At 42.6% G+C, this 27840-nt stretch overlaps 1 protein-coding gene across 1 annotated transcript in view; it reads right to left on the bottom strand.

The window, feature by feature from the left end:
* Nucleotides 1-80: 80 nt before the first annotated feature.
* The window catches only part of osbp2b (oxysterol binding protein 2b), a 52851-nt gene continuing 25091 nt past the window's right edge, over nt 81-27840 (bottom strand). Inside the window, exons 4-15 of the mRNA XM_071920906.2 lie at nt 16622-16872; nt 11814-12027; nt 10842-10965; nt 9924-9990; nt 9151-9303; nt 8753-8998; nt 8518-8638; nt 7651-7754; nt 6203-6298; nt 5547-5731; nt 5145-5365; nt 81-4106 (exon numbers count right to left, since the gene is read on the bottom strand). Coding sequence (XP_071777007.1) covers nt 3964-4106; nt 5145-5365; nt 5547-5731; nt 6203-6298; nt 7651-7754; nt 8518-8638; nt 8753-8998; nt 9151-9303; nt 9924-9990; nt 10842-10965; nt 11814-12027; nt 16622-16872 — 1925 coding nt within the window. The 3' untranslated portion in view covers nt 81-3963. The remainder of the gene's footprint in view (nt 4107-5144; nt 5366-5546; nt 5732-6202; nt 6299-7650; nt 7755-8517; nt 8639-8752; nt 8999-9150; nt 9304-9923; nt 9991-10841; nt 10966-11813; nt 12028-16621; nt 16873-27840) is intronic.

Genomic DNA, 27840 nt, shown 5'->3' with positions numbered 1-27840 from the left:
CAGATAAACCCAGTCCATCCTTAATGAGGTTCAACTACAGAGAGAAAATTAAAAACAAAACAGCAGACAGAAATCCAGTGTCAACAGTAACAACTTTATTATCTTCTTTTTTGTCATTGTGTCTTTCTTGTTTAAAGACAATGTTATATGAGTATAAATTAAGGGAGAAAATACACAATTTAAAAAAAGAAGCAAAACCTCAGTTGAAGAATCTGCAGTTAAACCTGAATACACCTGTGTGTATCTGGGGAGTAAGAGTAGTCAAGGCAGGTCATTACTTTTCACCTTTGACCTCCTGTACCAGACCCCTGTTGTGATGTGTCTCATGACTTTCATCACTATTAACCATTACCAACATCATTACCATCTCGCAACAAGGCCATGAGTCACAGTCCAAGGAGTAGCAGGGTTCAGTTTAGACAAGGCATGAAAAATCTCCCCATCTTCATTACTATACTTCTGCCTCAAAAGAACTGAGCAGCATAAAATGAGAAGCAAATGTGTGTCGTACGTACACACAAACCTCAACTCATTATGCATACATATGAATACATCAACATAAGAATAATGGCACCCATGAGAAAGTAGAAATCAGAACAGAAAATAAAAGCATAAAAATTAAAGCTAAATCAAACCATAGTGAATTAAGTGAGATGAAAATGAGAAAAACAACGAGAGGGGGTTTACATTAGAAACCTCTTAGATAGGGAAGGCAGTTGAAGAGTTTTAGTCTACAGTACACTCTCCACATACACTTTGGTTGGTTTATTCCCTTTCTGCATGAGGCAGACAACTGTTCTATTTGAAGCAACAGGAGCCATGTGTTAATAAATCCTCTACACCTCACTGTGTTATTGCTACAGCTGTCCGATACTGTACAGGCCCTCACTGGGGCAGCTTCAGTAGGCAAGTCACCGTCAAGTACTGAGGTCACGTTATTTGGAAATATACTGATTAAACGTATGATGAGCTCTCCATTATCATTCAAAATATAACATGTATATTCAAATATAAAATCATCTATCTCAAACACAATATATTAAAGTAAATCTCTAGTGAATCTCAAGTTGATCGCTGAGAAAGGAATCATAGATTAACTTGCCATTTGTACAATTTCTTCACCACACTTCAATAGTGATCTGTGTTCTTTCAAATGTCGATACTGTGCGCGATGGTTTAGTATTAAATGTACAATGACAATTTTCAATATAGCAAAAATAAAACACCTTGCCGCGTTAATGTTCGTCCCAGGTGTGACCATTCTGATATGATTCAAACGTCAACAGCCTGTATTTATGTATGTGCCTATGGGAGTGTTTGTGTTGATGCACACAATGTGAGAAGAAACATATTTATGACTGCTGAAAAGTAAATGGTGTGAAGTGGATAGACAGGAAGAGAACCCAAAATAGTACAGCAAAATAAAGCCTTTTGCTCTGTGACGAAAGAGATTTAGTGATTTATCAAACTCGTGACAAATCAAAAATGCACTAAAACCATTTATGTAAATAGGAGTAGGGAGTACTCTTCTGTGCAAAAACATAACAATCATTAAGTGACTGATGAAGAACCTCACAGATAAACCTTTTACATTTTACCAGCTCACATTCCTTTTTAGCTGTTATCACCCTTGAGATCTTCACTCTATCAGCCGAACACTCTGTGCAGGGTGGTATTCTACGTGAATGACACTCTTATCCAGTGCATACCTCAGACCCTTATGGCCTGCGCATTAGAGGCACTGTCAGATGTATTGATCTGTGAACTGATAACTGAACCAAGGTTAATAATGTGCTAGTAGTAGGACTCTATAAAAATGATTTTTTTCAGTGTGTCAAGTCAGTCTTTGTAAATATAAAACATTAAATCTGCAGCCAAACTGTGCGTGTGTCAGAATTAACTTCCATCTTTTTGCGGTATTAATTTGGATTAAAGGTTAAAATTACTTAGGCTCATTCAGTCAAGTTTCCGATTTGAACTATACTGTACAGATAACTTAATATTCAGATTAGTATAATTACTCTTCATTTTACAATATCATTCTCTTATCACAAAATATTCACACAAACGACTAGACGGCAGATACAATACCTCCAGCCTTGATTCTACATTCCTAACAATAATTACAAAAAATACTAACTGGTTTTCAAAACTCTTGTCACCTTAGACATGTAGTGCACAGATCAGGGGACTCGTTTCCCATGTTCAGTCAATTCAAAGGCAAAAGACTGACAGTAGCTTCGTGAGCTGATCCCAGATCAGCTTGTCCACATCTGTTGAACATTTTATGGGAGGACTACAGAGCTGTGGTGGGTCTGGAGCAGTGGTTGGGACAGTCCTGTGTGGCTGGAGCTGACTGCACAGCGGTGCGCTACAGGAACCAGCCTGTCTGTTTCCACAACCCAAAACCTTCTGTCAGCTGAAGCCACGCTGGACACTTCAGACCCACAACTCCAGTCAGAGGCTCAAGTAGTCCTGTTGGAAACATCTGAACTACTAACTAGTGACTGATGGAGACTGCAGAACCAGCCCATTGTACACTATGAAATCACCATGTGCCTGGATATTGATGTATTGGGTGATAATTACTGAATAGCTCAGTGATTTGGTGCAGACTCTATACTTTGTACAATCACTGAGACATGTCACTGAAAAATGGTCACCAAGGATGCAGTATGTGTTGCTATGGGAGAGCACCAAAGGACAAGGTAAATAAACATACAAAGTGAAGTCTTCTCAACATCGACACAGAGATATGTATTAACCTATGGTTACCCACAGTGAAAAGTGCTTATTCAGTTTCTCTGATAAAGATTCCTATACCAGCGATATGGATGTTGTGAAGTTTAATGTTGTACTCTTGTGTTATTGTACTAATGTTGTGTTACAACCAGAGGACTGACTAAAGTAGAATGTTGCTAATCTGAAACCCTTGAAAATGGAGGCTGTTTGAGCCAGATAAATGTTCAGATGACTGAAATGCACTGAAACACAGAGGCAATTCATATTCAAAATATGAAATGGTTAAGCAGCCATATTATCTCTACATGGACTATCGTCTAATTGGCTACTGAACAGACTCTAATTGCATGTACCTACAAGGAAATCCCAACATTCACACACAATTAATAGAACATAGGTCTGCACTGCTGCATATTGTGTTCATTATGTCCATCAGTTCAGATAATCTAGGTTCTACTGTATAAGAAAAGTTGAACATTAGCTGTTGATAATGAAAGCTAACAGACATGACTTTCCAGACACCATATTCAGGCCCTAGCCTCCTTCATTATGCAACCAAAGGGGACAAAAAAACTGAGCACTTCAAATCACAAGGAGGAAACTTATTCAAGCTTTATAATCTATGCCTAGCATAATCTCACTTGTGCTGAATAAAACAGAGGATGTGAAGACACTTTTTTTAATAACCTTTGAAAAACTGCAAGAGTTAAATCAACACTGTTCTATTTCTATGTGCGCCTCAATATGATTTTGTCCCTGTTAGTTGTCGGTCTATCCATCTTTACAGAGAGGCAAGCTGCTTTGATATGGGTTTCTGTTCAATCGATAAAACTCTTGAAAACAAATGGAGTGAACACAGAAAAGTGCATTGTGGAGCACCTGATTTCAGAAGCTTGCAGGTGCCTAAGTGAGGTGTTAAAACGCCACCATCTCACCGCACATCCACACTAACTCACTGCTGTTAGTATAGTGTCAAAAGGGGGGGGATTATTTAAGGAATGCCCCTTCTTAATCCCCGTTGTAAAAACAGAGTGAGAGTGTACATTTGGAGGTACAGTGTATTTTGAGAGTGTGTGAGACATACACATTCTCATGCTCACAAAGGTCCACACGGTGCTCTGAAGCCGGCTAAGCCCTGTTGCTGAAGGGCCAGAGGCAGAGCAGTTCTCTGTCTGGGGCGAGTCCACTGAGGTTAGGTGTGGTCCAGGCCAAGCTCCTGGGTTAGAAGATCTCAGGACACATGCTCCAGTCCTGTCTGTCCTTGGTCTCCCAGTATCCTCCCTTGTACACAAAGTTTGTCTCTCCAGTGACTGAGTTCCTCCTCTGGTGAAACCACAATGGCTGGTAGCCCTCATATTCTCTACCTGGGGGAAGAAGCACAAGTGTCACTCAAGAAGAAATGCTTTCATCTATTGGCACTCTTAACACTTGTAGATACTTGTAGATCTTGTAATTGTATGTTTTATTACATGTAACATATCATTGAGGCCAATTCTAAATGAAAATGTCACATGTATGCAGGAAAAAAAAACATTTTTCCTGGATCATTATCTGGAGAAGCGGATATGGAGGGGCATCATGCAGTTCCCACACATAGGCAGACCACACAAGGGACACAGAGAGGATGGGGTGTGTGTGTGTGTGTGTGTGTGGGGGGGGGTGATGCACAGCAGAGGGGCACGAGGCAACCCCCACTCACCAGAGTCATAATCACACTCTGACCACCAATAGAGGGAGGAAAAGAAAGACAAGTCATGGGTACATCAAATACAATCTAGCCTACGCACAACACACACAGGAATGCCACCAGGATGATACGTGTCTGCTGCGTACTCTGCCTCGCCTCGTCAAGCTTCCACTACGCCTCTCATTCAATCTCACTCCTTTTTTGTTAAGCTCTTCTTCCTGACATGCAATAACCCTTGTATTTACTGCCGCAGAGTACTACTTCTCCAGCACGAAGGTCAAGAGACCTTCAGAAATGATTCATAATAATGAAACCGAATAGAGGCCCTTTTAGCAAATCCTTCTCAATCCCTGCATCTCTCTTTCACCCACTGTAGCTAACCTTCGTTATTATTCGTTCATACATCTGCAGTTGCTTTGCAACTCAGTATCAATGTGAACAACCCACAGTGTGTCCCTGCAATGTTCTATGTACTGTATATATATGCTTCAAGGTATGTCTGTACTGCACTTGGCTGTTTGTCTTTGTCCCAGTAATACTGTCTTTTCACGCAGCTGTAACCTGCATCTAATGTTAAATACTGTATATGTGTACTTGTTATTGCTATGCTCTTTCCCTCCCTTCTTTCTTCTTTATCACCCGCGCATGTCTCTGTGTTTTGCTCTGTCCGTCTTTGTCTATCACTCCCCACACTTCCTTGTTCTCCATCTTATACCTTCATCCAGAGCGTCTGAGGCCTCTGCTTCCCTCCTCCTCCTCACGGCTCTTTGTTTCTCCTCTAGCCTCTGTTTCTCGGAGTTCGCCTCGTCCCATCGCCCCGCCTCCATCAGCCGCTGGTCTGGTCTCAGGCGGCTGTCGGTCAGTCCCACTCCATCCTCCGGTTCGTTCAGGGTCAGTGCCAGTGCTGAGAAGTGGTACATGTTCTCAGCGTTCTCCCTGAGAGAGCCAGAAGAAGAGCAGACAGTTGAACAGAGAGTGGGAAATGTTGAAACGTGTTATACATGATTTACCATTGTACTATGCTACAATGCTTTGTTATTAGTTTATATGATCAGCACTACTATGTTTCATAAATTGCAACGTTCTGCCTCATGAGGCTGCGGAGACAAGCGCTTACGGCAGAGGATATTTCTTCCACAGTAGTTTGGGGGACAGGGTCTGGTAGACGGTCTTCTGTTTGCCCTCTGACCCGCTGCCCCCTCGGCTGCTCTGAACGATCTTGGCACTCTCTATCTTGTCGTCCCACGTGCCAGACAGTATGTAGTGGGCCTGGCCCCCGCTATCTGCCACCACACCTGTCACCTGGAGGGGAGGAAGAGAAAATAGACTTATAAAATAGATACTATACGGAATGAAGATACTGAAAGTAAGCCAGGCTTCTTTGAGCCTAGATGAATCATAGGTGAGAGCTTATCTCCTTTTTCTGTGGTGTGAAGCAGCTTAAATGTACAAACACAGCCCCCTGGATGGGACACCAGTACATTGCAGTATCTTACCCCAAATCCATCTCTTTTAACATTAAGTGCCAAGCAAAGCAGCACTGTGTCCCACTTTTTAGGTCGTTGGTATAAGTTATCGTTATCCAGTGGCAACGTCCCTGCCGTGTAACCTCATACTGTGAATTTCTATCTTACACTGAGAGTGTGATACATTTGGTGGTATTATCCAGCAGGAGGCAGCATCACACAAGCTCACTACCCAGCAGCGTATGAGCTCATGACAAGGTCTGGTGTCAGCAAAGCGTGTGCTGACTGAGTGAGAGGAAGCATTTACCTTGCGTGGAACTTCCCTGGAGAAATAACTGTAAGGAGAGAACTTGAGCTGGCAGGTCTCCTTGGTCCTGTGGTTCACAATCTCAATGTCCCCTGACTGCACACACACAGAGAGAGAGAGAGAGAGAGAGAGAGAGAGAGAGAGAGAGAGAGAGAGAGAGGAGAATAAGAAATGGAGAGGTGTCAAAGACAGGAAGAGAGCGGGGGTAAAAAGAGGTGACACAAGAAAGATCAATACAAAAATGTAAGTAAATTCAATGGATAGGGAGAGGTTGAAGAAATTTAAGCATAGGCATGAGGGAGAAAGTTCCCTTTTCAGAAAAGCGATAAATGAATATACATGGGAAACCTTCTCCTTAGCATAATAAAGTTATTAATTCTTACTATTTTACTGTGTTGACAACAGAGCGAAAAATATGCAAATGTAAACATGGCTAACATCATGACCAACAAAATTGCAAAATTGATGGTTAGGCTTGGTTGATCAACGATGAATGTGATGTATGTGATTTGGAGGAATGGGTTAGGAATTTCGTAGGGTGTGTGTGTGTGTGTGTGTGTGTGTGTTTTTCTTCTGCTTAGTTCTATCACAGTCACACACATATCTGAACAGTCACAATGAACAACAAGTCATCAACAAACATTGCTTAATTACAGACAATTCAATATTAATAGGTTGTTATACTTTGGTTTATGAAGCGTCTTCTGGTGATCTAATGGGACTCTATAGCCAGGATCTCCACTTAATCAACACACCAGTGTGCTTCTGAGACCGATAATGCAGAGAAGTGTGTGAGTGTGCCATATTCTACTACTTGGCTCTGTTTATCTGCTCATAAATTAAATATTTCCACTCTCTCTTTCAAGCTTGTACAAACACACATACACATAATGGCAGACAGATAAGACAGACTGCAGGGGTGTGAGCAGGAACAAGAAAAAAAACAGGAAAACAGAAAATGTAGAAATGTAGAAATTGATTGGAATTGCATGGGGGTATAAAAAAGCTAAGTAGCTGAAAAGAAAAAATCCCATTCCTGGAGACAGACAGACATGCAGACAGATAGATGGGCTGCTTGCCCCCCCCTCCCCCCACTCGTTATAATTGGGCCATTTCACAGAAAGGAGAAGCTGTTATTTTAGGGTGTTATTAGAGATCAAAGCTAAAGATAAATCCCCAGAGATCATGATGCTGCGTATTCATGTGCTGTAAGGCTCTGTTCTGATTCCCTTCTTCACAGCCTTCTACTCTGCTGGCCTGGATTATGCACAACTGTAACGCAAGAAACACGCGGATCATCTAGGACTGAAATGTGACATCACAGCCAAGACCATGAATGTAGAGAAGAAATATACTGTATACTATAGAAAGTCAGAGGTATGAAGATGGAATTGTGGTTTTGGAGCCGTGGATGAATGGTTACCAAAGAGCAGTGTCAGCAAACAGACCTGGTCAATCCACAGCTTGCCCACGATGATGTTGTGCACTGTGGAGGTGACCTTCCTCCACACATAGTGGTTCCCACTGGAGTGGAAATGCAGGTGAATGGCACCTGGGAATGGATAGGGACAGGAAACAAAGAGAAGAGAAAATTGGAAGTTGAATGAGCACTGTTATAGGGAGGGAATGCTAACCAACAACCATTTACAGAGTATATTCACAGCTGCTTTTGCTAGTGACCTGCTATTGCATGGAGCTGAAGCAAAGTGATGTTTTGTGTTGTGGGTTTGCTTTTTTGATTCCTCTCCAGGTCTGGTTGTAAACATGGTCAGTCTTATCTACGGCGCGCTGAAAAACATAAGTGCCACCTAACACACTTATTCCCTGTGAACAGGCAATACATTTTAACCCTGTTCCAGATCGACTTAACCTGAGATGATACACAACATGTATTTCACCATAAACGCCTTCCACTTTTTTTCCATTCCACATCACCTCACAGCAGGCATATAATAGGAAGTGAGAGAGGTCAGATAAATACCACTGCACCCTGTTACTGGACAATCTATCAAATCTCTCATTTATCTAGAGCCAACAGACCCCAGCTCTCTAGTGCAATAGAGAGCTCCCTTTATACCCATATTTTATGTATGTGTCACAAGGGGTCATAAAATCCCCCTGATTCATTCTCACACTGTTTTCTGTGGCTTTAGATTGTGTGGGAGGGAGGGAGCCCTGTGGTTTACTACTCTCAAGTGGGATGTGGAGGATCACCAAACTTAAGTCTGCCGGGTGTATCTGTTCAATTAGCATGGTGGAACCTTTATTTACACAAATAGTTTGTTTGCTGTCCAGGAGAATATTGAATGTCTCACCCAGAGGCATTATGGAGAGGTATTTGCCACGGAACTTGCTGGCTATGGTGATTTCCTGCCACAGGGTCCAGCCTCGTTGGGAAATCACATGATGTGCCGCTGCAGGGGGGTGATGGCTCACCTGAGAGGAAGGATGGGCGAAAGGTAAAGGTCACACAACATTGAGGATTGTTTCACAGAACCATAAACCATGTTCAAAACCTTGTGTGGAGAACAGTGTCCAGTAGGCTGTTACCTGCTCACACAGCGAGCGGTAGCCAAACTCCTCCAGGCGATCCAGCTCGTAGGTCTCGCCCAGCAGGGGGTTGAAGGGCTTGGCGGTCCGGTGGACCGTGGTGGAGTAAGAGGAGATGGAGAAGGCAGCTACCAGGCACATCTGCTCCAGGGAGGAGTCGCAGCGCGCTGCCTTGTCCAGAAGCTCATGATACTCCAGGTCTTCTGTGAGACGCTGCAGCATCGACAGAGGCTCGTTGAAGTTTACCTGAATGGGACACAGAGAAGGTGCATGTCTCAAGTGGCATCATTCAGGTTTTGTCCATTGCACCAAACAAATCTCATTTACGGAGATTTATCTTAACCCATAAGCACACTGTATGGCTGGGACAGAACGAGGACCATGCCACACACACTTACGGGCATGGGAATTTTGGAGAGCTCCTTGCCGATACAGTTCTTCATGATACTCCACAAATTGAGGGAGTAGTTGGGCTTCTCTGGGATATGGGTCCGCCGCTGTCTGCGGGGCTGCAGCTCCTTCCCTGACAGATCATTACAGCTCGGAGACACCTGAGATTGAGGAGGGTGAGGGTTGGGGTGTAGGAGTGAGCATGAGCATTTGTAAATAAATCATACAATATTGTGAAAAACTTTCAACTTCATAGACAGCTTGGCAAGATTTCAGCATATCACCAAGTAGTGACAGAGTGACAGAGCAAGAGGATGAATGAAGGAGGAAGTGAGAAACAGAAGGAGAAGGAACAGAAGAAACAGATGAGTGTGAGAGAGAAGAGAAAGAGACAGAGAAAGCAAGAGAGACAGAGTGAGAGCAAAAGAGAGAGGAGAGGAGAGAAGAGGAGAGGAGAGAAGAGCAGATGTTTGACTGGTAATTAGGATCTAGAGGAATGATGCAGGGAGCAGCTGTGCATCTTTGGCACCACAGGGAAGACAAAGGCTGTGTGTGTGTGTGTGTGTGTGTGTGGGCATGGGAGAAAAGGACTGGAGGAAGGGGTGTTTGTGAGATTGGCAAGAGGCTTGAAAACAGCAACTGAAGGCGAGTATATAAATAAATGAATGAGCTGTGAGCTCTCCGGCAGCATGGATGAATCTATAGTGAGACCATGAAAGGCAGCCGTGTTCAAAGATGTTAGTCGTACCAGTCAAAGCTGTTAGGAGGAACAGACACTTACATGGTCATCCTGGTTCCAGTCATTGGGATGGCCTCCGCTCGCGCCACTCAAGTTACTTTGAGAACGCCTGGAACAGAATGAAAATGGTTTCTACAATAAGCACTGGACATACATACAGATTTGTTGCCTCAGGTTTTTGGGGTTTGAGATATTGTATCGTTTGGGTTTGTTGCTATTGGGTTTGAGAGATATGTTGAAAGAGCTGAGCTAGAATGATGATGAGAGAGAAAACACTAATCTAAGACGTGGAGACACGCTGCTCAAGACTTGAAAAAGAAAAGCAAGACAGCAGGTGCTCTGCAAAAATAGGGTGGAACTGACAGCAAAAGGCTGATTGTAATGCAGCAAACAAATATGCAATAATAAAGGTGTTGAAAGAATGAGAACAAAAACAGAAATTATTTTACTCTCCTGCAGGAAACCAGACCAGGGACCAGCACCTTGAGCTATTATTATACTATAATAATAATATACTATAATAACAACACAGGGTGAGCACATCTGACAAAAACTGACAAGAGGGACGTGTATGTGTGTGTGTGTGTGTGTGTGGTCATATTCACTATCATGAAAAAGACTAGAGTGCAAAAATGGTTTATAGTGGTCACACTTGTGCCTTTGCTGACCCAGGATCAGATCTCACCTGTGTCTCCCTTTCAGCTTTCCTACTGTCTCAGTAAAAAACAAATACTAAAGAGAGTGGACTGCCCATTTTCTCACTAAGATCAGTAAAGTCTGTATTATTGGACCTAAAGTATGTACCAGCAAGAGTGTATTGCCCATTCTTTTTAAAAAACAGATAATAGATAATTGATGAGACTATGACCCCCTGGTTATATGGGTTCTGTTGAATACTCACTTTGGCCTCAAGATGTTGATTTCAGAGTTATATGAATAGGATCAGTGTGCCAGACTGACCTGTGCTGTGTGTTCTCGGTGGCGGTCACTGTGATAAAAGCAGGGGAGTCCTCCATGGCATCAAAATACTCAGTATCCTCATCTTCATCACTCGCCTCCTCTTTGAGTGGCCTCTCACTCCCTTCTGTCAGGAGACACACATTATATTATTCACAGCACGCAACACTAGCACTACTATCACATGGTTTTTGTTTGTATTGTACAGGGTTAAATGGAGAACAGTGGATAATCACATACCCATGGTGATTAATCAAGGAATAATCAGCTTAGTTAAATGGGCAATGTTCCTGTTGGCTAACTAACCCAAATGATATGAGTTCCTCTGTGTAACGTTCTCATGTCAAATACCCAATATTCAATATTCAATGATCCAGTTTGTCTATAACTCTTCCAACAGAGGAGTGAGAAATCCTTATAGGACAACATTATAGTACTATCCCATGACAACTGATTTATGTTAAATGAAAAGGTGGGTAAACTATTACTTTCAGTCAGTGAAATCATTATAAGGCAAACAACCACCAATATAAACAAAAATCGATCATATATATGTATTTTTTTTAAATATTTTGTAATTTGCCTTTTTTGCCTATTCTATAGCCTACATCAGTTTGATACTACTTACTATGATGTGTGCTATTAATTTATGTCAGAGATTAATCTCAGCTGGGTAAACTCTATGCCAATAAATAATAAAAAGGTGAGTAAAATGAGATAATGTGGATTTACCCTCTACTACATCCATGCCATAAACCCAAAATAAGGCTGAGAAATGTTTTTCCATCAAGCCACTTTTTTACAACGATAATCTAATTGTAAACCTTCTGACACGGCTTGTATCTCCTATTTCCTCCCTGTTTCCTAAGATCAGGAATGTCTGTAATGTTGGACGTCAGGCTGGTCACACATGACTGTGAACATTTAGAGGACGGTCCAGACAGAGGCAGGAGACTACAGGAGTTAGGTGCACACGACAGCAAGTCTCACCCTTGTTGGCGGTGGGGGCACTGGGAGTAATGGCAGCGAGCGTGGGGGCTTCTCTCCACGCTCTCTCCAGGCTGTTATGCTGCTTGGCTAGCTGCTCAATGGTCTCCTCCAGGTGGGTGCGCTGCTCTCGCTCATACTGCAGCGCCCGCTGCCATCTCCGACTGTGAGTCTCCGCTAGGTCCAGGAAGTCTCGACACGCCTGGGGGAACACATGCAGACACACAGACACATTGAAAATTTAATTTCTACAATACACACTTGCACTTTGGAATACAATGGACTTACATCATGCAAAAGAAATCTGTTGTTCGTAATTCCTCATAGTGTGCAAGTTTCCTAGCACTTACTATAACTGTATCAACTGAGACTTAGGAACCTAGAAATACTAAGCTTGGACATCAAATACAGTGCAGAGAGTTTTACTCTATTCAGTGCTTTATAATAAAAGTCAACTCTACAATATTGCCTGTGGATTTCGATAGAAGAGTGACTCCTCTTGGTCCCTGTTGTGTAAATCCTTCTATGCTAAGACTGTTTCTTTCTTCAAATAAGACAAAAAATCCTTTCATCGTCACTAGGTTCATATTTTTATTAATGTCCAAGTCTCCAGATAATAGGCCTATTCTATGAAAAAAAATCAGGAGGTGATGATCTAATGTCCCTGAATAAGCTCCAGCTGACACCAAGATGAGAGAGAGAATATTGGGATGGGACCAGAGGTGGAGAGAGATTAAATTACATAAGTATCAATCATTGTAATCAAGGCAATTCATCGCTACTGTTTCAAGCAATCATCATTATGTCAATTAGTCATCTCCGTGGCTTTTACTAGGTCTCCATGCTGTGTTGAATGTGTATACTGCATGATGCCTTGGAGCACACTGTAAGTTAACAAATACAGCATCAGTGGAACGATGAGCTACAGATTAGCCCTTGATTGCAGAAGACTAGGTTCCTGTCAAGAGGGGGCATCATTGTAAAACGCACTATGAGTTCCCATTACTGCTGAAACAAAGAGGTTACATTAGATCTAATATACATGTCAGCATTTGTTGGCATTGCATCATATGTCTGACAGCCTCAAAGGTCAATGAACCTAAATCACACACTTGACAGTTGACACCATGCATGATGAAATATGCTTGTGACAGTCAGTGAGCTGTCAGCAAGTGAGCTTCCAGAATAAGGTTTTTTTCAATAATTATTTTTAAACTGCTGTTTTGCAATCCAGTATTTTTGTTGCATTTTGAGGGGGCTTGTTAATTATTCCCCAAATGGGTGGAACAGGCAGTGTGTCGCGAGATCACACATGATCCAGTCAGTGCATGCTTTCAGCATTTGCAAGTTAAAAGCCTCTTTGGTGCAAGCGCCATAGGGGCTGTTGATATTTGACTGAAACCACTTGGACACGGTTCTGGCTGAAGTCAGCAAGCTGGGGGGCGTGTGTGTCACAGAGCTCAAATAATCTCTATCTCTTACAGACAGGATGTATCGCCTTCAGGCAGCAGGAAGAGAAACAAGGACGTGGTAACGCTGACCTGTTCCCTGATCTGCTTCCAGAGAAGAGGATATCGATCTCTTGAAAAAGTGCTTTTTACCCCCCACCCCAACCCAACACACACAATATTACATTAATTCACTGGCACCGAGTATTTGAACTATTTTCATTAAAATGTCAAGTCTATTTCCAAAAGATCACATTATGATGATCTATTAAATGAAAAAGGCTGTTATGTCCTGAATTTCATCAAGTAATTAAATTCATGGCTTTTTACTCAAAAATATGCATTTTACCATAATGCGTATCATTTGAGCCTTTCAATAAAATAAAATAAAAAATAAATAGTAAATTGCAATATATCGCTGTATTAAATTGAAATAGTGCATTGCAATCCCATACCTGGCCAAAACAGACACTGGGGAAACTGACAAATAAGTAAAGCTACAATATAAGATTGCTATTGCATGATTGTTATTGTACAATAACATCAAGCTTTCAGACAGCACATTCAGTTGCTATTATCATTCACTGATCATTGCACATCTAGGTCTAGAGGTGTGATTTCCTTCTCCTCAGCAAACAGAGAGTGATTGCTAGGTGTCTGGTGATATCGACAACACAATGCAGTCATTCAATCACCATAGCTGTGCTTTTTGAGAGGATTTTTACAGCATTTGCAGCTTCATTGGAAATGGCAGAATGCCCAGTCATGATTTAATATCATAACAGTCTAAAAAAAACCAACAACAGCTGTCTGACATCCTAAATGAAAATTAAAGAGTTCAGCTCCTTCTGAGAACAATGCAGTAGGTTTGACACTATACTATAATTTAACTTGAAGAAGAATCATGATACCACACCAAAGAATATTGAAAACTTCCATTCAAAGTTTAGAGCAAACTTATGTACTGAAGGCCAATCAAACGAACGATTTGGCTGGCCAGATTGTCTAAATTTGTAAAGTCATTATACTCTTTAACATTTGGCTAAAGAGATGCATGTACGCTCAGTTTACTGCTACTTACACAAGATGCTGATCTGTATGGACCAAGACTTCTGATGATATTTACAGTATGATACTACAATATCTCAGAATCAGGCGTCACAGGTATGGTAAGGGTGTAGTATCGTTGTACTTTGATACTGAAATATCAACCCTACAGTACACTTGTGGACCCCAGGAAGAATAGCGGCTGTTTACGCAGCAGCTAATGGGGATCCTATCCAATAAACCAATAAACTAATGTTAACTAACCCTAACCCCCAAATTTCCACAGAATATCAGATAATTAAAAATTCCATTTCACATCATGTGGAAATCTCACAAAATACTTGACAGTGAAATAACTAGAAGTAACTAAATGCACAATCTCTTACCTCCAGCAGTCATATAGGAAGTATCCTAAATGTCAGGGTCTGAGCCTCAATTTAAAAGTTAAAGTGCACGTGACGTTGCGGACCACTTCCTCAGACATAAGCATGATATGAAACTGAACATGGACTTAAAAAAAGCAGGACGGTTCCACTTTTTTTCTGCTGAGTCTCCTGTACAAACACAGACTGCTTGTGACTTCCTGTGGGGGAATATCACGTCTGAACCAGGTTAAGCGATCCTGGCCATGTGGAGTCGATATGTAAATCAAGGCTGGCATAACAGCTGTCAGTGTCAAATTAAATGTCCTGCTGCACAATGCGCAGGGTTGGCAAAGTGTGAAATTAAAAAGCAAGGTTTCATACGATCAAACCATACAAACGTACCATATAAAACACACACACACAAACACACAAACTCAGGCAACTGATGGCACACGTGAGGAGTTATATCAGCACTAAATGAGCGCATGCAGTTGTGCCTTGACGTTACTGACTCCCTCCCCCATTTTCCCTCAACCCCTCCTTTCTCCTTCACTCCCTCCTAACATTTATTCCCATGCTTCTTTGGGACCAGCACATACAGACTACAGTTACACTATTAGTACAAAGTAAATTACTTTACAGCGGCTGAATCCACAGATGCAGAAAGCCAAGTGCCCATATCCTCTGTTACTCTCACAGAACCATTTACAAGACCAAAAACTACTATAGCGAGTTTGTGGCAGCGCTTCCCCTCAGTCTCTCTCATTAGAGGCCCATTCTGGCCAAACCTAATGGCATTTTAATGATAGGTGATCCAAGAAGGGCTGTTTTATTGCTTGTCCAATACGTTTCAATTTCCCCAACCAATTAATCAAAAAAAGAATGAGAAACGAGAAACAAAAAGCTCATCATTTTGAGGTACGGCCAATCCCATAATTTAAATGCAATCTACAGTACTGCAGACAGATTGCATTGTGTTTTCTTGTCATAATCCTGTAGCTCAATGCTCTTATCAAGCAAGTATTAGCACATTCTTAACAATATATTAGGGGCACTGCCTAATTTCAAGCCAAATCAAAAGGTCAAAGTTCTTGCAACCCAACGGCCTACACTGAGTCAGTCCAAGTCAGTCTACTCCCAATAACCAAACATGTAGCTGGAACAGCCTCAAGTATCAGACATGCATTACAGCCAAAATAAACATTCTCTGACCCCAGGAAAAAAAAACAAAGCCGTCAACACATCAAAGCCAACCAGAGCAGTAGGTAGATAGACAAACCTTTGTACGCTTGTCTGGGTAATGTCTGGCTTCAGTCAGAGCAGGTCTGTCTGTCTAATAGTCGTCCAGCAGGGTCTGACATTCCTCACCAGGCTGGGAGGGTCTAGGGTTTGAGGTATGAGAGGGGGGGGTAGGGGCTATTCCTGTCTCCCCCCACCACCAATCATATCTAGTATCACTCCTTCGCACCTCAACTCTCCCTGAACTCTTGTCCACTACTACCATACTGTAAAGCCAATGGAATTTGCCATTGAGGAGAATGGAACAGAGCCAAATACAGTAGAGTACTTCCTCTTCTGATCCTAGTAACCAGATCCAACACCGTGTGACGTGACGGTGGTTGAAAACCTGGTCATGTTTCTGTGTTTGTTGTTGTGTTTTGATAAATGTAGCTGGTAAGGAGCCGTGAATGACTGCATGTCTGTATTCGTCACAATAATGATAATCACGCTGACATCAGTCTAGCCCTGTAGTGGTTTAACTTGCCACGCTGTGAAGTGATCTCATCTCTCATCACTCACTAACCAGGGCATTACAGATGACTCGCATTCCTGTCACATCGATCATGCCGAAGCACGCAGGATGCAAGACACTCTCTGGTCGCTGTTCAGCGGGGTCGGGCCTTGTAGCCTCGTCTGTCCCCGGCTGACTACTTACATTGATCATAGCATTGGAAGTGATGCGGAAGAGGGTGGCTCGCTCGTTGACTGCCTTGATCTTCTCCCCTCCCTCCACCGGGACTCTCAGACCCTCGAGTTCACTCAGCGAACGCTGCAGGGCCGCCCCGTGCTTGGCGATCAGGTCGTTGCACGTGCTGAGGTCATCGAGCTTGCTGACCAGCGTCTTCAGGGTGCCCTGAATCTCGCTGCGGTCCGACTGGGACGCCGGCTCCTCGTCCCCCGAGTCATCTGGAAGGGAGAGGTCAGAGGTCACACAGACTGATACTTGCCGTGGGGGTGGAGGGAAAAAAGACTAAATATTTACTACATTTATAATAGTGAATATTTCATTAGTAAGATATTAATATACTTTATAAAGATATTTGGAATCGTCCTTTTGCAATTCCACATAGCATGTTTAATTGCAAAGCTGTTGGATGGCATGTCCAAAGACCCACGGGCGACATATGCACACACACCCATTTTCATTGTATCGATTTTTTTCCTCAAGACATGGGTTGGCTTCCCAGGCTACCACGGCAATCAATAATCCAACCCCTCCATGGCCCAGTGACCCCTGCTGTCACCCTCCATCACGAATGACTCATTACAGACACATCAAATGGAGGACAGTGAGCTGGGAGTCACAACAAGTGTAGCGTTAAATCGATACAGATGGGCAGCCAGCAGCTTGCTCTAATCTGTTGCTGACTAGCTGCTATGTTTTAGTAAAGTGTCATCCATTAAAAAGAGCACAACTGTCAGCAAATGATAGATAAACACACAAATTACTTGGTCACAGAGACAAACAAACTGTGATCAGCGATTAGTTCCACTGATGAAATAAGTGTTAACTGGGCAGCTGTTAGTTTGATTTTACAGATGGTTTCCTTTGACACACACAAAAACGCCCATGAGACAGCAACACACTAAAAACTGTAGTATGATTGCTCTGACTGGAGAAGCCCTTGGGAAGCAAAGCAAGTGTAAATGTAAGCTGTATCAGGGCATTTGAGTAAGGACAGCTCTTGCTCTTCCACAGCCATAGGCCTTTGCTGTAGCAGCTGCCCTTCCCTATGATGTCACCAAAGAGAGGTTACTCAGGGTCATACAGAACATACGAGAACAGCACGGCAGTGTCTGTCCTAGGTTACACACACACACACACACACACACACACACACACACACAGAAAGACAGAAATACACCACTGGGCAGGTCCAGGTCCAGAAACAGATAGGTGCTATGGCAAATCCTTTAAGTTTGGAGGGATTTAACAGTTCAATGACCTTTATGACATCTTGAAAGTTCAAACAATCATGCATATAAAATGTCACCTAAGGGCAACATATAGCTATGACATGTTCAGAGAGAGATTTTGTTAAATATTACAATTATTACAATAATTCATTATTAATACTATGTCCTCTGTCCTTTAAGATGGCAAAATTCATGAAGGAAACAAATTATAAAAAAAAAGGCAGGAACTTCTGATTTTCAGGATGAAAGTGGATCAAATTGATTCTGCATGACTTTCTCATCTCATTCCAACAATGACAAAATGGCTATGTGTTTGCTGGCCCAGTGGATGTGGTTTGAGGATTATACACACTATGCTGACTGAGTACAACATACAACACATGATGCTTACTAGAAGAATAAGTCAATTTTATGAAGGTTTTATTGTAGCAAAAAAAAAACTAGAGTTAAGAAACAAGCCCATGTGACTTCCATACTGGGATAAGTTAAAACCTGAGGTGGGAACATGGAACCAGCTTCAACACTGGAGCCCTTGTTCCTGGGACTTTTGGCATGTTGAAAAGCAAGTAACCTCCCAACAACCCAGCCAGAGGGTTGACAAACCCTTAATAAAGCAATATTACAACATCTACTTCTAATAATAATAATGATACTTTATTGATTCCTGTAGGGAAATTCTCTTTTCGCCACAGGGAGGTCAGTGTGCAGAGAGGATGTCTCTCTAACCACTAAACCATCCTGCTGACCCCCTAATGTTCTAATGTGTAGAAAGCGATGTTATTTATTCTGTCTTCCACAACCCAGCATGCCGACTTTGCAGAGTATGCCATGTTATGTCACATTGAAAAGGTCTGATTGTAGCTGGTAGGGCAGGCTGTCACATTCCTTGTGAGAGGCAACACACAGTCCCAAGAACATGGCAGCCTGCTCTGACCTCACAGTGGAAGTGACTATCACCTCTGTCCAGACTGTTTATACCATGTGAGTTTAACATGGATCTCAGCTGCACAGGCAAAACAACAAGACAAAGAGGCACTAGTTCTGTGCTACCTCAATTTCCACTTATTAAGTGGCATAGGTGCAGAGACAGCATCTGCATGTCTTAATGTGTCAATCATTTGAAAATTTGACCAAGAAAAAGATTCAGTCCCAGAAAAGGACTGGTCATCTGGAGCCTTTTACCACAACCTGATATCGAAGACTGACACTCAGTCAGCTAATCCTTAACTAGTGGTGGGTATATTTATAGACTTCAAATTTGATACCAGTTCACAAATGATACTTTTTGCTTTTTGACATCGATTCAGACCAATTTATTTAATCAGTAAATATACATGATAACCAGAAGAAAGCTTTAGTCTTATTGTAAGAATCTACCATTTTGAAGCTTTTCAAAAATTTTGGATTTCATTTAATATGAATGTTAATTGGTATGGTACTGATATGTTAAAATATTTTGACACCTGGCTCAATCCTCAACTAAAAACAAGTCAAAGCAACCATGACAGCATCAACAGACCCAAGACCAAAAACAAAGATATGACAGAAAAGTACTAGATGGAAACAGGAATAGCCACTCTTTTCCACAAGGTGTGTAACAAAATGACAAACACACAAACAAGCTTTCAACACATGTAACACATGGCACTGCACTATCAAGTAGCTTAAGATAAAAGAAACAAGATAAGAAACTTGTCAAGTAGCCTCACATTTATTGGTCCTGTATAGCGGGGCAAGTCCTGCCATGTAAAAAGAGAGAGGGCCAAGGAGAGGGAGGGGAGAAAGAAGGGAGGGGAGGGTGGATAAAGGGAGAAGGATAAGGAAAGAAAAGGCATCTCTCACCATGTCTGTATTCCTGGGCATCCATTTTCACCCAAAGGTGACCACAGACCAGCCGGGAAGAAGCAGCACACACAGAGCCGCTGAGCTCTAGCCCGTGAGGTAATGCGTGAACATGTTGAATAGGCTTTCAGAGAGACACAACTGTCTGGCCAGTGGAGGAGAAAGACAAAAACAAAACAGTCCAGCCAAAGGTCAACCCAGCAGCCGTGCCGCACCAATTGAAACTAGAGAGTGCCAGGATCAGAGAATGACCCACCCCATCCACCCATCACCAGCCAGCAATAGACTAGGAATTGAATTACACTGAAATTCAGTAAAGTCACTGCAGAGAATGGAAGGTACAAAAACTGAAAAAGCTGACAGCGGTATAGTCAGAGAGTTGACCAGAGTCTAGAGAGAATAGCAGCCACAGCGCAAGGCAAGAGAGAGCGAAAGAGGAAGGGCGAGAAAGCCAGAGAGCACGTAAAGAGAGAGACAGAGAGAGAGGATAATAAAATAATGAGCCTTAAATTGATGAAGCATGACTGTGGGAAACTCTGCAGCCTAAAACAGGACAGTTAGCTGGTGAGTGGCGTAACTGAAATTCCTCCAGATAAAACAAGGCAGCAGTAAACATGTCAGCCCCCCTAAGAATGATGCTGTTCTCCTTTGAGCCAATCAGTAACAAGTTATACGAATGTGAAAAAGTGCCAAGTCTGTGATGAACTAATCTAATAATTTTGTAGGTCTATTTGCATTGTCTGATAGTGTTTTCTTTGTGACCCATATTGGTTGATTGAACAAATCATGCAGTCACCAATCGCAGTAAATATATGAAAAAGCCTCAGGGGGAAAACAACTGAAAGCAACTGAAAATAGTGGAAAATCCAACATGCCATACACTTGTCTTGGAGACACATTTGTACAGCAAGGATATCTGGATATGTACATCAAATTTCATATCATTTGAACCTGTGGTGCTGGATATGACCCTTGGGCCAATCAGTGTAATTCTGAAAATGCAAGAACACAGTGGTGAGATGCACCATTCGTTTCCTCAAAATCCATTCAGTGTTTTCTGAGATATCGTACATGACACGTGGACGAACAATGCAGCGCCCCCCATGGGCTAGTCAGTATAAATTTGAAAATGTCAGAAAGCAGTGGTACGATGCATCATGCCCCCAAGTTTCTTTAAAATCTGGTCAGTGCTGTCTGAGATATTGCATGTGATAGATGGACGAACAAATAAACAAACATAGGAGACTGACCCGTAGTAACCCCCACTGTGAAACTGAGCAAAAACATGAGACTTTTATCTATCCTGGTGGAAAAACAAGGTTATGAAATGGCAAGGTCACCACTGAGCTATTTTCTACCCTGAAGCTTAGCCTCAACATCCACATTACAGGGGGTGAAATTACAGAGATTTGGAGTAATGTTAGGATGTGCAGGGTGCTGTTAGAAGGAAGAAACAATTGGCCTTGGCAGCATAAGGCTGTTGTATCTGACTCTTCTCCTATTGACTGCATTAAACAGATTTTAAATATCACTGGATGTGCTCAAGTACAGTAGATATTTTCTTTTCTTGTGTTATGTGAGAGGAAAGGGGGTTTAAAGGTAAACTAAAGTAAATGGCTAAGCAAAGACATAATTGCTCTGGAACACTGCAGAGAAGCCTTGCTCTTATTATTCACCCTCATTCTGCCAATGAGTTCAGCAGCTCCAAGCAATGCCACTTAAAAATAAACCGTCACATGCACCGAGGCATATTTGTTTAGAAGAGACTCCGCTTACAGCAGGATGTCTGCAGAACTAATTGCCTTTCCGAAACCTCCAGAACAGTCTCCGCATTCTGGCAACTCATAACTTGTTTCAGCAAACACTTCAGCTGATGGCTATCCTCTGTAGACAGCCTACAGCTACATGGAGAAGCCAGGACACAAAGCTGTAGGACTGAATCTTCTAGAATGAAAAGTATGACCCTGTTTCAAATGTTCTTTCTGCACTGTCCTGTTGGTTTCGTTGTACTCAGCCAGATCCATATGGCATCAATAAAGTGTCTAGCATTGGTGGCTGAACCCATTACAATGGCAAAACACATGCAGTGTCTCCCAGCCCCTGGATTAGCAGGGTGGATTGGCTTTTACACTGAGCCTCTGCTGGTAAATAGCCTATCTATGCTGTCTGTGCATCAGTGTCACCGATTAGCTCGCCCCCCTCACATCCCCAACTCCTTCCTTCACGACAACGGAAGGATGGGGATGGATGGCTCTCCATAGCAAGGTCGACATCACGAAGCAAGGCTGGGAGCCCATTACCACGCCAGTCACGCCTCAAGGGCGGACTGCCACCCCCCCCTCCCCCACCTCAGAGAACACCCTGCACTGACAGAAATGCAAGATTGATTCCATTTCCCACCATGTCTTCCTTGCACCCCCCTCCTCAGATGATATAATTCAAGCAAATATCTGTGACTCAGGTGGGCCGAGATGAAACAGTTTTTGAGCGAAGCCACAACAGCTCAACCCTCTCCCTTTAAAACACATCACCAACTAACCTACCAACACCTAAACAAACATCCATCTTCTTCCTTAGCATAGCTTCTTTGCCCTTTCCTCCTTCCATACTGTCCATCTCAGTGTTCAGTGAAAGAGAGGCAGAGTGAGAGAGCAGACAGGAGAAGAGACAGTGGGAGAATGTAATTGGGAGAGCAGTGCTGTGTTATGCAGTACTATGCTATCCCACTGTCAGCGCCTGTCTCTCCAGTCCTCCCTGAGGAAATGCTGTCAGATCAGTGGAGCCAGGCCTGGGGCTCACAAGACGTCATCCAGTAGCAGGGAGACATGCCCTTTGAGCAGCCAAGCATAGACAGGAGAAAAGCACTGTCCCTCTGTATTAAATATGACACTTAAACATACTGAAAGGCCTACTCAGAATGAACACTACATGGGGACTTCAAGTTAAGGTGACCAGAAAAAGAGCTAGAGTCAGGGATGTGATTTTTTTTTCAAAGGTTTTTTTTTACCCCCAAGATTTCACGCTACTTGACATACTTTCATTTCTAATGGGATATTATGATTTTCACACTTTCCCAGCTTTTTACCATGTCACAGTCACCATGGCGCTGTGGACTTCAAGAGGCAAATTAACGTCACACAGTCATGTCTTAAAAAATCATTTTCTGCAAATCATGTCTGTGCTTTGTTCAGAAAAATCTACTTTAAAGAGTAGTAAAATTTGTATTATTATTACGTAAGGCCAGGACCAGTAGCGATTAGAGCTGGGGCATTTAGCCTAATGCTGCGTGCTAAACAGCAGAATAATGTGAACGGGTCATTTCTGAGATTATGGAACCAACTGCTATTACTGGAAAAAAAAGGAGTTTATCTTTAATTTGAGCTCAGACACTCTCAGATTAACACAGTTGTCACGCAGTGGTGATTGGAGCTATTTTTTCTGCATTTATTGAGACTTGAAAAATTTAGCAGTTAATGTTAAGTCAACTTTATTTATATAGCCCTTCATCACAAGCATGTCTCAAAGGACTTTACAAATGAGCCTACCTAGATCTAACTAGTCAACAATCAATCGCAAAACAAAATGATGCAATACAATATGCAACAAAATAAAACACAAGCAAGCAAACAAAGCACAAGACACAAAATGTTGGAAAGACATAACAGGCCTACCTAACCTGCCCAGCCGACCCTGGCCTACTCAGCACCACCAACCATAGACCAAAGACAGAAGACGAGGAAAAACTCCCAAGAAAAACCTGTTCACACACAATTGAAATGAAACAAGTCCCTATAGATATAGCAGGCACAATGAGATCAGTAATATTAGCAATAAAAGATCACTAAACAAAACTGCATGAATACTGTCAAGGGTTAAAGCCGTTTCAAAAAATCCAAAACATTTTCTTGCAGGTTTTTCCACTACAACAGAATAATTTATTATTCTGTATTTTTTTTTACTTTTATCAGTCATGAATTTACATGCAGTATTAGGCATTAGCACACTGTTCATTGTTACCGTTTGGTCTAAATTCAATATTTAGTTTTGTAGTGTAGCTAATCTGTGTGTGCACTTACACTTGTGGAACAAAAGATTAGCAATTCCAGCTAAAAGATCAGCTTGTAAAGAGAAGAAATTAAAAATACACATCAACAGCTCAGTGGCTAGTGCACTGCTGCCTCAGAAGAGTGGGGGTTGTGTGGGGTTTGCATGTCCTCCACCTGTTCGGGTGTGTTTCCTGCGGGTGCTCCGGTTTCCTCTAGCATTCCAACCACATGCAAGTCAAGTGGACTGGAGACTCTAAACTGCTCATAGGTGTGAACATGAGTGATTGTCTATCTGTGTTGGCGTTGCGATTGAACATGAACTCTACTGGGTGCTTCCCTGCCTTGGGCCCAATATATGCTGGGATAGGAACCTTAGAAAACAATAAGCGGGTAAAGAAAATTAATGAATGACCATCCCAATTTGAAAGCTGATTATGATCAACTGTTCAGACACATCCCAAGTAAGAATCACCACCCATGGTAACATTTCAAATCACCTCACCATGATTTTTGTATTCCATGCCCAACTCTATGTTAGGGGACATAGTGTGAGAATGGAAATGTGCCTTGTAAATGCATACCCATGCGATCCGGAGACCAGGTTATTTTCAGCACAGAGACAGTTTATACCTGTGGTTGGCAAAGTGTACCAGACTCGTCACTGCACTGACAGAAAACAGAAGAGACAGGGAGATGAGAGCGAGTGAGTGGGTTGATGGAGTGAGTTAGAGAAAGGGAATAGATGAGGAGTGTAGTGAGAAGAGCAGAAAGAATAGGCTAGATGAAGAGTGAGTGTGTGTCCTGCGCCCCAGGGGAAGGGACTGTAATCCTGGCCAGTAATTGCTAACTGGCTCCACGCCTCCCCAGAGATACATCACCAGGAGACAAATGGAGGAGACGGCAGGTTAAACCCAGTAACACAGTGCTCAGCTCTCCACAAGCAAATGAGGAACTGTGCAGTGCAACCCATCACTGTCCCCAAAGCTCTGCAGTAAAGCTCTGGCAGTGTATCGAACACTCTCAGGAAGCATACAGACAAAAGAAAACATTAGCAGCATACTGTAGCAACCAAGCAATGCGTTTTAATTCAGTAACAGTGCATTGTTTAACTTGCTATGCAAGGCAAAAAAATAATCAATCTGCTGACTGCTAAACTGTAGCTTTACATTCTGGTATGCTGTGCAAATTTTATAGATAAATTCCCAACTGATGCACAGAGGCTGTCTGGTGGTTTGTGAGAGGAAAACGGCTCTTGCCTGCTGCATACCTCCCAGAGTCTGAAGGTTCAGGTCGTTAATTAGCCTACAACCTCACAATACTAACTGAGCACCCTGAAGGAGCCTGGTCACTGTGACAGGATTTCCAGGAAATTATTGGAGGAATAAAAACCAGTTTGCTGCTGTACAGAGACAATGAATCACAAGACAAAATGGGAAGCAAGCACACTGTCTACCATCTGAAACAGTCTGCAGTGGTTTCTGCATTGGCTGGCTAATGTAGCCTATATGTAAAAATGAAAGTGGTGAACATTTTCCGTCTTGGAAAGGCAGAGTGCTCAGGAGGTTTTTTAATTCAGAGGCAGGTATACAAGAGTGATAAGCATACCTGAACGCACTCTCACACTTGCATGCTCACACACATACAAGCCAGCCTCATTGACATGCACATACAGAACTGTTCAGGCTGTGAGAGGAGCAGGGTCTGTTGACAGGTGCCTTGGTTCCTGTAAATCAAAGCAACAATGCTGACAGCCATTACAGAGTGGCAGGGAGAAAAACATTCATTCTTTTCCAACATGTCTGTCTCATGACTGAAGTACAGTATGAGAATAAAAACAAGTGCAAATCTGCAAAGTACTGCACGGCTTTGATGCGCAATAATCAAAGTTGAGATAATTTGGTTGTGTGTAGCAATTTTGAGGTAGAAGCTGTTTAGCTAACACACACACACACACACACACACACACGCATGAACACACCAACGTGATACTTTAAAACAATTAATTAGTAATTTATGATATTCATGCACCAACTACTAGCTAAATACTAGCTTCAGACAGCGTAATCCTAATCAAACATATTCACCTGACAGCAGCAATAACAACCCAAATTCATAAAACCTCAGCAAGCTAGCATTAGCTAGCTACCAAGCATTTTCATCTCCAATTAGATAGGCCATACTATCCATAAGAACTCACTATTGGTGGTGCTATAACAAGCAACTTTACATTTTGGCCAATAAAATGTCACTTAAATGTTCTATGTTTGAGCTGTAGAACTTTTCCAAAATGATCAAGCTTATATTGTCAGTGTCAAATCATTTGCCCCATAGGTTTGGACCCACTAACAGCCGCTTGCAGCTATATTTCTTAATATTATATATGCTCACACATCATCACAGTTAAAAAAAAAAAGGAATCAATTAAAATTAAAATTTGTTTTGGGATTGTGTGACATGATGAGGAAACAACAGCTTGCCCAATTTTTTCTTCAGTGAAGCATCTGTATTGTCCAGGGCTTTGGTGCAGTGGTTATGATGACTGACTTTAACTCTTGTCCTGGGTAGAATAACTTCACCACAATATATATATAATAACTTTTTTTAACCGCAATCTATATTCAGGAGAGTGTGTATATAAACTATGATGAGTCCTAATACAATCTGGCCTATACTAGCTATGCCAAAGCCATTTCAGTGAACAGACAGGCGAAGTGAGCAGACAGAAAGCCCAGGGCAGGAGAACCCAGCTGTTCTTCCACTCAGCATTCTCTAACTCTGCCATGGGAAAGAAAAGGATGGATGAAGTTAGAGGGGTGGAAAGATGGAGAAAGGGATGGTCGGAGACAGAGAGGGGGAAATGTGATGGCTAACACGTCTTTCAATTGTTCCTCCAGTAGTAGCAACATAATCATATGCAGACCATGTATACTACATTGTATATAATGCTATTAGGCTGCCTGAAGCAGTAACAGAATATTGATTTGTTCTGTATTAACACAACAAATCGTTCAACATTTGGTCAACATGTTATATAGCCTAGTATTGCTTACAAATGGATAGTGCAAAAATCCTTTAAATTTGTGGTCCTTAGTTACTGGCACCTCATTACCCTACTTGATTCTAAAAATGATTAAGTAAAGCTTGTCCTGTCCTCACACAGCAGCACTCAAAGACAGGTCTAGGACTCTGGAATACACAGGATGTTGCATTTTAACATTTCCAACGATGCAATGAACTCTGCACACACACAGCATGCATACACAGGTACACATACGGCAAATACACAGGTTCGCTAACAGAACACTTAGGCCTGGCAGGCTCCGACTCATCCATATGCAAATGCAAGGTGGAGCAGGCGCAAAGCAAAGAGAGGAAATGAGTCTGAGGGAGAGAGCAGCACGGGACAAAGAGGAGAGGGAGGGAAAGGGATTGCATGCAGCAAGGAGAGCGACAGGGAGGACAGACTGCTCCTTCTACAGTATGAGCGCTGTGATGTAGAAGGAGGCTACAGAGACCGGAGCGGCCATGGCGACAGATGACAGATGACAGACAGAGGAAGACCGATGGAGACGTGATGACAACCTCTCAGACATACGATGTGGAGGAGATGGCAGGATGAGGAGGGTTTGCTCCTGGGACAGAAGAAGAGGAGTGTGAAAGCTCCCTGCTCCTGTGCTGTAGCCGAAGCCGAAGCCATGGCTATACTGACCCTGGTTGAGTTTACTCAGGCAGCCCGAGTTGCAGAAGGAGCGGACCGTCCCTGGCTCCCAGCAGCCCCGGCCCTTCATCCCACTCTCTGCAGGCCTGATGCCACTCCACGCTCCCTGAGACGCAACACTGCCCTGGGCCGCTACATAATCCCCCCGCTACATAATCCCACGGAGGGGGGGGTGGAGGCAGCGACTTTCCTTATTCAGCATTGCAGCGTGCACACACAAACACACACACATAGATACACACACACTGCTCACACACACAATGATAAGGGGAGCAAGGCAGGCACTCCCTCTTGCAACTGCTTTCTCCTCTCCTCCTTCGCTTCCCCTTCCTTCCGGAAACACACACACAC

This window comes from Centroberyx gerrardi, chromosome 8 (assembly GCF_048128805.1).
Source record: "Centroberyx gerrardi isolate f3 chromosome 8, fCenGer3.hap1.cur.20231027, whole genome shotgun sequence".
Taxonomy (NCBI): Eukaryota; Metazoa; Chordata; class Actinopteri; order Beryciformes; family Berycidae; genus Centroberyx; species Centroberyx gerrardi.
The sequence above is the reverse complement of the archived record's forward strand: the minus strand, read 5'-3'. Positions and strand labels throughout refer to the sequence as shown.